The sequence below is a fragment of the Electrophorus electricus genome, chromosome 9 (genome assembly GCF_013358815.1).
Source record: "Electrophorus electricus isolate fEleEle1 chromosome 9, fEleEle1.pri, whole genome shotgun sequence".
NCBI lineage: Eukaryota > Metazoa > Chordata > Actinopteri > Gymnotiformes > Gymnotidae > Electrophorus > Electrophorus electricus.
In genome coordinates this window covers 13,088,198-13,099,529 of record NC_049543.1, presented here as the reverse complement: position 1 = coordinate 13,099,529, position 11,332 = coordinate 13,088,198, and the positions used below count along the sequence as shown (strand labels likewise).

General features: G+C 46.5%; 1 protein-coding gene across 1 annotated transcript in view; it reads right to left on the bottom strand.

Moving 5' to 3' along the window:
* Nucleotides 1-10,167, bottom strand: part of tusc3 (tumor suppressor candidate 3) — a 42,064-nt gene extending 31,897 nt beyond the window's left edge. Inside the window, exon 1 of the mRNA XM_035530383.1 lies at nt 10,039-10,167. Coding sequence (XP_035386276.1) covers nt 10,039-10,143 — 105 coding nt within the window. The 5' untranslated portion in view covers nt 10,144-10,167. The remainder of the gene's footprint in view (nt 1-10,038) is intronic.
* Nucleotides 10,168-11,332: the final 1,165 nt, after the last annotated feature.

Below are 11,332 nucleotides of genomic sequence, written 5' to 3'. Positions count from 1 at the left end.
TGCATGGATGCCTGAAAGGTTCATTTCTTCTCCACCAATCGGCTCGGACAAGGTTCGTCTCCACCGATCGGGTCAGAGGTCACAAAAACGTCGTGCATCAGAGAACAAAAACAGAACTGGTGTGTCCTCCTGTCAGTGTTGACAGCCCTGGAAGACAAACTCCCAGACTCTCTGACTGTTTCTCTCTCTCTTTCTCCCCCCTCCCTCTGATCCTGTCTGTCTCTCTCTCTCAAGGTACCAGTGATAGAACAGCAGACCTGAGACTCTGCAAAAGTCTTCGATATGGCGTTTTAGTGAGCCAGCAGAGACGACAAAACGCAAGCTCAGCGAAAACGCCCCCTCCCCCGACGGTTTGCACTTCTGCGTTCAGCTATTTTTACTCGCTTTCAAAGGCGTTCGTCGCCTCGCACAATGTGCAGTCATTTTCTACTGTGAGAAATGTTAGAAGTGTGTGCTGTGCTGCTCCAGCGGGGTGTGTGTGTGTGTGGTGGTGGGGGGGTTCCCAAGCAGATGGGATCATCAGGACCGAAATATCAGACAGTTCATTAAGAGTGGATCAGACCTCAGTCTTCAAATAGTGCAGCACTCCAGAAGATTCCACACAGATGGGTGGAGGGCTACAGAAGTCATTTAGAGAGAGAGAGAGAGAGAGAGAGAGAGAGAGAGAGAGAGAGAGAGAGAGAGAGAGAGAGAGAGAGAGAGAGAGAGATAGATAGATAGATAGATAGATAGATAGATAGATAGATAGATAGATAGATAGATAGATAGAGAGGGACTATGCCAGTTAAGTGTAGAAGTGAGATAACCAGTGAGACGCATAAATAAACAGATGAATAAATGAGTAAGAAACTAATTCAGTTAAGTGATGAGGAAAAGAAGAAATGTGTATGTAACATTTTCAAACTAACAAGTTTAAAAGGATCAGGAAGTGACGGAAAAAACCTTCATCAAACCTCTCCCCCAATCCGGGGCATACCACCCCCTCTCCGGGGCATACCACCCCCTCTCCCAGGCATACCACCCCCTCTCCCCCTCTCCGGGGCATACCACCCCCTCTCCGGGGCATACCACCCCCTCTCCCAGGCATACCACCGCCTCTCCCCCTCTCCGGGGCATACCACTCCCTCTCCGGGGCATACCACCCCCTCTCCCTTACCTTATTTTTATGATACATGAGAAGTAACACAATATCCATTTTTCCCCTAGGGGTTCTGCAGGAATCAGGGTTTTTTTCCCCCCTCATTAACAAGGAGCAGAGAGAAACAAATCAAATATTTAAAATACATAATATAATACTTAAAGATAATTTTAGCATAACAGTCATTGAATCAGCTACCTTGTAACTCTACCTGTAACCATCTTTGAAACTTCCAGAACGTTCTATGATAAGGTGTCTATTCAAGCCCTTATAAGTCATCAGATTTGTCTGGACTACAAATTACACTTTGATATTTTGGCATGTTTTAATTTTAAAGACTGACCCTCAAAATCAATTAATTTAAAGTGATATTGGTTTTATGTAAGAAAATATTCTGTGAAACAAATCACTAAAAAATGGTGAAAAGATGAGGATTCAGTCCCTGTGTTCTGGAAGCTTCTACAGATGAAAGATGTTGTCTTAACGAGACCACAGCTGTCTTACAATCGGCCTCTACTTATGAATCATTGATAACGTTGATCTTTTCTGAATTAAAAATCCCTTTACTTCTAGTTCCGTTGGTCAACCAGTTAATCTGAAGGAAAGCTTGAAATGTGGAGATCAAAGGGAGATAAAGTTTTACAAACATGCGCAAGCGAGGATAATGCTACAAAAACAACATCCAAGTGTTTGGGTGTCCCAGTGAGTGTTGCCGCACCACACCACCGAGGCAGCGTCCAGACAAGACATTTACATTTACGGCATTTGGCAGACAATCTTATCCAGAGTGACTTACAAAAGTGCTTTGTCATTTACTCATAGAATACATCCTAGCCAGTACAGTAGGTTAGAGTCCAAGATACCAATGAACTAGAATGCTGTAGAAATACAGGAATCAATGATACCTAGAAGTACAAAATACATAAGGTCTCTATTAAACAAGGATAAGTGCAATAAACAATAAACAATACCCAACAATAAGTATTATCGTTTCAGTTAGTCAACATAGGTGCAAGATCAGTGCTCATTGAAATATTCCATGAATAGATGGGTCTTCAGTCTGCGTTTGAAAACTGCAAGGGACTCTGCTGTCCAGGCAGCAAGCGGAAGCTCATTCAACCATCTTGGAGCAGAAATCAGTCTCCATGCTCGTCCTCCATAAGACTTGAAGCATGGTATTTAAAACTGAGCTGTACTTGAGGCTCTCAAGGTAAGGATAAAGCTTTGGCCATTGACCTCATGTATGAAGGGGCTGGTCCATTTTTGGCTTTGTATGCATACTAGAAAGGAGGTCATTTTAAAAACATCTTTACTGAACTTCTGCAGAGCTGAGGCAGTTTTCATGGCGATGGAGAGTCTGACATCATCTCTCCCAGTAGAACAACATGGTTATTAAAGTCAAAGTCACAAAGCAAACTGAAGGCATCTTTTGTTATAAAAAATGTTGAAAGGATGTATCCATCATCCAATGGTATTTTAGACACAAAATGAAAAATGCATTTCATCTTATATTTCGCAATATTTATCCAGCTATTTGGGTTGCATGGTATGCATCCCTTTCAGCTTCAAGACTGTGGTCTGTTCTATGTCTTGTTGAAGTTTTCTTTCAAGTACGTGTCTAATGTTTAGATAGCGTGCAAGACCGGTGGTACAATTTAAAGATTGGAGGTGTTTTAGTTTCGTTTTCTGATTTACTTTCCTCTACCACATTTCATCAGGCCGGAAGGGCAGAATGTTGTCGGCTCTTCTGTGGCGTTTCTAAAGGAGGGAGAAAAGGTTAAGGATGTTTTCTTGCCCAAGTATGCGCAGGGCCAGTAGCTACAGGGACCGAGACTCTGAGCGGAGGGGATCGGTGGAAGACGTCCAGACTTTACCGAACGCGGCCCGGCCTGACTGAGCGACGGTCGGGGTCTCGTTGTTCTGGAATGCTCTGCTTGCATTACTGGGCCGTTTCTTTGCAGTTCTAAAAGTCTATATGCAAATTTTATTTTGTGTTTTGGTTTTTTTTCTTTCATCCGTTTAAAAAAAAAAAATAATAATAAAAAATCCAGACCTAAATATAAAACGTATACCATATTTCCTAGCCATACTCGGAGTACTGCCAGAGGTTGACCCTAACAGTCTAAGAGTCATGGGCTTTTCTTTAAGCCTCGATCTGGGAGTTACGCTATCATCAGGCCTGGGATGTCATCAGGCCTGGGACTGCTGCAAGGCCCTTTATAGCGATGGAAAACAGAACATGACTTAAGATACATCCCTGAGTCACTCTGCCGTGCTGCTGGAAGAACTCAGCGCTGTATTCAGTTATTTTTACTGTCCATTAACTCTTTGAATATGCTGATATTTTAATATAGAAATGATATTATCATTATTACCTGCATTCCAAACTGAATTATACACCTGTGAAAATCCACAAAGCATGTGAATATTTGTCTTTGATTGGTATGATATTTCAATGATAAACTCTAAAGAATATGGATCATCTGATATGTGAAACTTTCACAATCTGAGATATTGTGCTTCATAATCAAGGTCATTATGTGGGCATGTAGAACACTAAACACGACTTCCCCAGACTCCCCCCCCCCCACACACACACACACACACACACACACACACACACACACACACACACACACACACACACACACACACACACACACACACACTGTACTTACTGGAGCTGAATTTTTGTATATGGGTTCTGTATATGAGTTTTTCTAGCCCTTAGTTCCAGATCTCAGGAAACGTCCTGAATTCAGTTGAAGGGTTCACTGAAGAGTTCAGACTGCTTCTATTACTTTAGGGATGCAAAATAGATGTCTGTCTCTCTCTCTGTCTGTCTGTATGTATGTATGTCTCCTCCATCTGTCTGTCTCTTGGTCTTTCTTGCGCTCCGCTGTCTCTCTCCCTGTCGGTCTCTCTCTCTCACACACACTGCAACTGATAGGTGTAAACATTCAAATGAGCCTTATGAATATTCAGCATTGCAGACGGGACTGTGTGTGTGTGTGTGTGTGTGTGTGTGTGTGTGTGTGTGTGTGTGTGTGCGCGCACACGCATGTAGAAGACACCTCAAAGCCTCATCAATCTAAAGAGAGAAATCTGAGTTTCAACTCTCTTAACTGGTCCAATGTCCATGTTCTTAGTTAAAATTTTATCCTTAATTTTTTTCTAAGAGTGTGCAAGTGTTTCCGAGATTTCATCCTAAACGGCCCTCATAACACACAGCTGTCCAGAAAGCTGTCCTCATGTCCACACGTGTATACCGTCACACTCACACGTCCTCGCAGTGTAACACGCGCACACACACTTAGAGGACGGCAGTAATGCATGTGATAAAAAATTCTCTTAGGCAAGTGACCACAGATCAGAGCTGAATGATTTCTCAGTCACTCAGGCGCGCACACACACACACACACACACACACACACACACACACGTCTCAGGCCAGTGGTTAAAGAAAACAATCCAACATGCTTTATCTTCTAAAATGAGAGCATGACCCCCATTTCTGTGCTCTCGCCACCAGCCTCTCTCCCTCCATCCCTCTCTCCCTCCATCCATCTGTCTCTCCCATTTGAATTTCTGTTGTCTTTGAAATCACCTAGATCTGCTACCAGCACAATCCCGAGAGGACACTTCCTAATCCGTCACACGTGCAGCCTGTAGGGACGTGTCTCCGCACGTGTGCCCGGGTTAGACAGACAGCACACGCGTCAGCATGTGGAGTGTATTAGCCACGCCCCCTCCTTCCACACCTGAGTTACAGAGAAGGGGTGGAGTATATTAGCCCCACCCCCTCCTTCCACGCTGAGTTACAGAGTGGGTTCAAAACGTGCTTCACCTATACAGAGGTTCATTAGTGACCATGATGGACGTCAGTCAGAGAGACAGAGGGACAGAGAGACAGACGATTTTTTATGAGGGTGATGAATCTCTTTCCTATTCAATCTCCTCTTCATCTTCGTTAACATAGTGCCAAGCTCTCCATCTCTCTCTCTCTCTCTCTCTCAAAATTTAGCTTGAGGCTTCTCATCAATTTCTTCAACTCTTAACAGTCTTTTTCAGAAAGACACAAAAAACCCCCCACAAAAGCATGACTACACACACACACACACACACACACACACACACACACACACACACACACACACACACACATAGACTAACATGCAAGCACGCACATACACACACACACACACACACGTACATGCTTGGAATCCTTGAAATGTTCTTATTCCAAATAATCTGCATCACACCCCAATGTTAAAATGGATATGTGTGTGTGTGTGTGTGTGTGTGTGTGTGTGTGTGTGTGTGTGTGTGTGTGTGTGTGGGCATGTGCACGCGTGTGTGTGGGCAGGCGTGTGTGAGTGTGTATGTGTGTGTGTGTGTGTGTGTGTGTGTGTGTGTGTGTGGGCATGTGCACGCGTGTGTGTGGGCAGGCGTGTGTGAGTGTGTATGTGTGTGTGTGTGTGTGTGTGTGTGTGTGTGTGTGAGTGTGTGTTGCAGTTTGACAGCTTCTGCCTGATTGCAAGTAAAAGGGGGAAAAAAAAAACATGTCTGACAGGTTTTAGATCACTGAGTCCCAATTACTACCAGAGCTACTACACACACACACACACACACACACATACACACACACACACACACACACACACACACACACTGACCCCAGAGTGCACCTGCTCCTCCCTCTGTCTCTGTCTTATTCTGCCCTGATCTTCTTTCTCTTTACAAAATGGCCAAACCCTCACACACACCCACACTCACACACACACGCACCCACACACTCACACCCACACCCACACACACACGCACCCACACTCATCATGTGGGTCTCTCTCATTCTCATTCTGTAGTGTGGAGGGATGGTCCAGCAGCTACATCCAGAACTTCCATCTTCTCCACCTGTCCTCCTCATGCTCCAGTACGCCACCCGCCCCTACACAAAGACCTGGACACGGCGCCACATGGCACGACATTCGCCGAGACGAGACGAGACGAGACAGCACGGCGCGACGCGGCCTCCTGGAGAGTGAATGTTTTAGAAACATTTATCAAGTTTTGCCAAAGCAACAGAACCTCCTACACACACACACACACACACACACACACACACACACACGCACACACACACTGTGTTTCTTTGCCTATCTCCCTCTGTCTTGTTTTATGGCATCCTCCAGCTCACCTGGTAGTGCAGCTCCAGTACTCCTCACAGCACCAAGGTTGGAGGTGCGATTCCCAGGTGTCTACACGGTCATACTAAAAAACGCTCTGGATAAGAGCGCCTGCCAAACGCTGACACCACCACCACCATCTCTCTCTCTCCCAACTCCCTCTCTTTCAGTAGGGGTTTGTTTCCCTCCTCTGCCATGGGTCGTATGGAGCCAGAGTGCTGATCTGGGACCTGCCATCTCCTTCTGCACTGCAGAAATGATCTCTGGGTGTTAAACAAGCCCCTGTGAACTAAACCCAGCCTAACCCACTAACGCCAGCCGGTAACACTACAGGAGTGACCAGAGCAGAGGTGTCATGTAACACTACAGGAGTGACCAGCGCAGAGGTGTCACGTAACACTACAGGAGTGACCAGCGCAGAGGTGTGACGTAACACTACAGGAGTGACTTCTAGTCAGCGCAGAGTACCAATACAAAGAGAAGCAAAGACAGTGGAAACAGAACTGCAGCCAGTAGCTTCCAACAGGATGTCCCTCTGAGACCTGAACACGTCTGTTTAACACAGGCACCCACACAACCACACACACACACACACACACACACACACACACAGGTGTGACTGTACGAAACACAACTCTGAGACCTGAACACGTCTGTTTAACACAGGCACCCACACACGCACACACACACACACAGGTGTGACTACGAAACACAACTCTGAGACCTGAACACGTCTGTTTAACACAGGCACCCACACACGCACACACACACAGCTGTGACTGTACGAAACACAACTCTGAGACCTGAACACGTCTGTTTAACACAGGCACCCACACACGCACATGCACACACACACAGCTGTGACTGTACGAAACACAACTCTGAGACCTGAACACGTCTGTTTAACACAGGCACCCACACACGCACATGCACACACACACAGCTGTGACTGTACGAAACACAACTCTGAGACCTGAACACGTCTGTTTAACACAGACACCTTCACACACATTCACATAGCTGTGACTGTATTGATTCATGTATCAATAAGAGTGTATTCACGATATTACCTTATAAATATATTGTACACAGCCGTAACACTCTCTCACACACACACAGGCCTGCATGCCTGTCTATCTGCTTAGCTGTCTGTATGCCTGTCTGTCTAACTGCTCAGCTGCCTGTCTGCCTGCATGCCTGTCTATCTGCTCAGCTGTCTGTCTGCCTGTCTCTCTAACTGCTCAGCTGCCTGTCTGCCTGCATGCCTGTCTATCTGCTCAGCTGTCTGTCTGCCTGTCTCTCTAACTGCTCAGCTGTCTGTCTGCCTGTCTCTCTAACTGCTCAGCTGTCTGTCTGCCTGCATGCCTGTCTATCTGCTCAGCTGTCTGTCTGCCTGTCTCTCTAACTGCTCAGCTGTCTGTCTGCCTGCCTGTCTTCCTGCTCTCCTCTGTCCACTGATATCTGTTCATTGTCTTTTCAGTCATGCCACTAATGATCAAAGCACCACCATGTGTTTAACCTGATTTAGACCTGCAGCTGATCTGATATTAGCCACAAACACACACACACCTTTTCTCAGTTTTCTCCACAGCTTTAGAGTATAATCACTAATCAGTGACTACTTCAGCACAAATGTTCATTAACGTTTTTTTACAAGAACTAAAAGCCAGAAACTCATTTTGATTCTTTTATTTTGGCTATTGTCTAGATTTTTCATGTCTCATTCAGACAGTGTGTGTGTGTGTTTGTGTGCGAGAGAGAAAGTGTTAGAGGTCTAATTTTCCTGTTTAACGGAGGCTGGTTGCAGAATGGTACAGGCGAGTAGGGACAGTGTGATCCTTAGACCGGCTCGCCGTTGGCTCGGTGACGTTTCCGTGCCAACGGCACCCGCTCGTGTGACGCTGGTTTCAGGCCAAATCAATGCTCACAATCCAACAACACCACAGCAGCTCTGCAGCCACTGACAGGACACGGCCATGAACGGTGCGGAGCTTGTTTAGTCATGTCTGCCTCTCCATGCTGTGATGCGAGGAGATAATGACTGTATGGCTCTCTGATCCACACACACACACATACAAAATCACACACTTACAATCACACACCCTTGTGCCAGTACACACGTGCAGACAAGCACACACACACAAAAAACAAGTGCACACGCACACACGTGTACGCACACCCGGACCCATCATACCACAGGCAGAGAAGAAAACACAGGGAGAGAGAGAGAGAGAGAAAAAACATACGGCTTGTTCCTCATCCAGAAATAACTTCCTTCTCCTTTGACTGCTAAGAGTCTCCAGCAGTCTCCAATGGGGTCTCCCCACCGGGTTGCTCCAACACCGCTCCGCTAACATACGTTCCAGCACACAGCAGGGCCAAAGCGCCAATGGCGATGACTCCCATCACTGCTTCTACCCTTTCTGCCTCACACCGGTCCCTGCCCCTGTCCTCACTCCCGTGCTCCCCTTCCTTTTGACACCTTAACAAAACAAACAAAACAAAATTCCTCCTGCTTCCTTTGCCATGCGGCGTAGGCCGCAGACAGGATGTCTGGACCGACAGAGCCCGCACCCTCTGCGAGGATCTCCAACCGCTGATCCGTCTGGCCCGAGCCGGAAATCGATCGCCCTCCGCCGCGTCTGAGAGCGTGTCGGGCCTCTGAATGCCCCGGGACAGAGCGGAGATTTCAGAACGATGAAAGACAAGTGTGTGTGTGTGTGTGTGTAGCATGTGGAAAACCTTCCACCTCTAGTCACGCCCGGTTCAGTCGCGGCGGGGGCGACATCTCACTACGAAGTGTGTTTGATTCTGTGACTTTATTACGATCTGTGGTTTATACCGGTCTATTCATTGGCCAGTTTAGGTTCGTGTGTTCAGGTTTATAAACGCACAGGTTACGCGGGCTCCTCGGAGTCCCGTTTAGCGTAGGGCAGAGAGAAAAAGAGAGAACTGAAAGAAAAAGACCGAAAACACAGAGAAATACAAATCAAGTGCAGGAAACCGTTGTGGATCACATCATCAGTCTATAAAGCAGACGACAACAAACCAGGCTGTCCGACCCGAGCTGGGCAAGACCGTCCCTACGCGCCCCCTTTCTAAACGACACACACGTACGGACACGCCCACACCCACCCGACTATCGACACCGCAAAAAGACGACACAGTAACGGCGGCGCGGCGAACGCAGCAGACGCAGACACACACGGGCCCACGGAACATTTCACAGCTCAACATACTGACACTGCTACACGAGGGCACCTAAAATCGCTTAATCGCTGCTAATAAAACCGGACAGCTCGCCACATCATTTAAAAAAAAAAACCCTAAAAAATAATTACACCAATGTACGAAATTTCCTCGCTTGTTTTCGCGAGTCGCTTCGATTAAGCAGCAATAATAAAAGAAATATGAACAAGTTGATAATCGCGATATATCAGATTCAGACATCGCGCATCGTCAGGCGTGCGACAGGGCCAGCTTCGTAAAGGAAGCTACTACGGCAAGATGGCCCGAAATCCTCCCCGGCCTTTCTTAACCTGATCAGGTGTGCGACCCGAATATCGTTTCCATCGTGTCGAAGATGCGATGAGGAAGATGAGTGCGCAGGCCCCGGCGTCCAGCACCATCGGACAGCGCCTTCGCCGTTTTTTTTTTTTAACGACAAGCGCTAAAGGAACGCACTATCGGTCTTATTCGTGTAAAGACATGTACCTCCTTTTTCTTCTGGCATCCGCCCAGCTGGAGACACAGCAGCAAAGCCAGGAATAATAAGCCGAACGGCAGGTTTAACGACAACCCTCGGGATAGGACCGCCATGCTGGAAGATGCTCTCTCACCGCAACAAAGCGTATGTCGAATATGATTGGACAAGGTCCTGACCAATCAGGAGTTCGCAGCCTAGGCCGTTGGTTCATGGGAAATGTAGTTCTGGACTGTCATCGATAAACCAGGCCGTTTTTCCTTGATATGTCACCAAGGCCATGTTACGCACCATAAGTAAGAGGCTGGCACGTGTATTGAGGGGCGGTAGGATAGCGTAGGGCGCGTTCTTAAAGAAAATGTTATTTTAAAGTTTTGTTTAAACTTCACTACGTTTTGTGAAGTGCGAGCCGCTACATTTTTACGTGGAAGTTTATTTTACCTTTTGTTACCTTGCCACAGCCGCCACACATGGCGAGCTGGCTGCGCTAACAGTTGACTGTTGGCTGATTCTTGGAAATGCGCTGCATGCGATCTTGGTGCTGAAGATAGGTGTGCGACGTTTACCGTTGTATCAGTGAAGACAGGTGTGTCGTGGCTGCGGTTTTCGTAATGAATGTAGATTTGTATTTACTGATTGACTTGTTTGTTGACTTTCGGAATTGCGACCGATTCATCTACACGCTGTATACGCCACATTTCGTGCTTGTGAACAGAGTAAACTAAATCTAATACGCATTTAATAAAACAAGCAAACACACGATGTTTGTGTTTGCTTGTTTTTATTAAATGCGTATTAGATTTAGTAATCTTTACTAATCTCCTTCTTCTTTTTTTTGCAGCTCTCCTCCTTGCCAGTAGGGGGCGTTTCCGAGTTTAAGGAGGCGTGCCTGCGGCTGTTACAGGCAACTCTTTCCACAGAGACAAAGACGTATTGTGGAACCCACGGACTACTCGCATCTATTAACATGTTTTATTGCATTGCTCGCACTAATAAGAGGCTGTCGCAGGATGTGTGTCGATAAAGCTTTATTTTCCTTCTTTGTTGTTTCATGGATTACACGCGGAGCAGAGTTTGATGGGTCACGAGCCAAGAGTAATTAGCTTCGCTCAGACGTGCGCGCGCTCGGGCTCGCGCACAAGGCTGTTTAAAGTGGTGTGAAAGTATTCAGAGATAAGCACCCCAAGTCATTAAACTGTCTGAATGTTAAATGTTATAACTGGCATACTCTGTTTGCTTGGCCTGATTGAGTGTGTGTGCGTGTAATCGGACAATGAGATGCATAACTACTAAAGTCAATGAGTC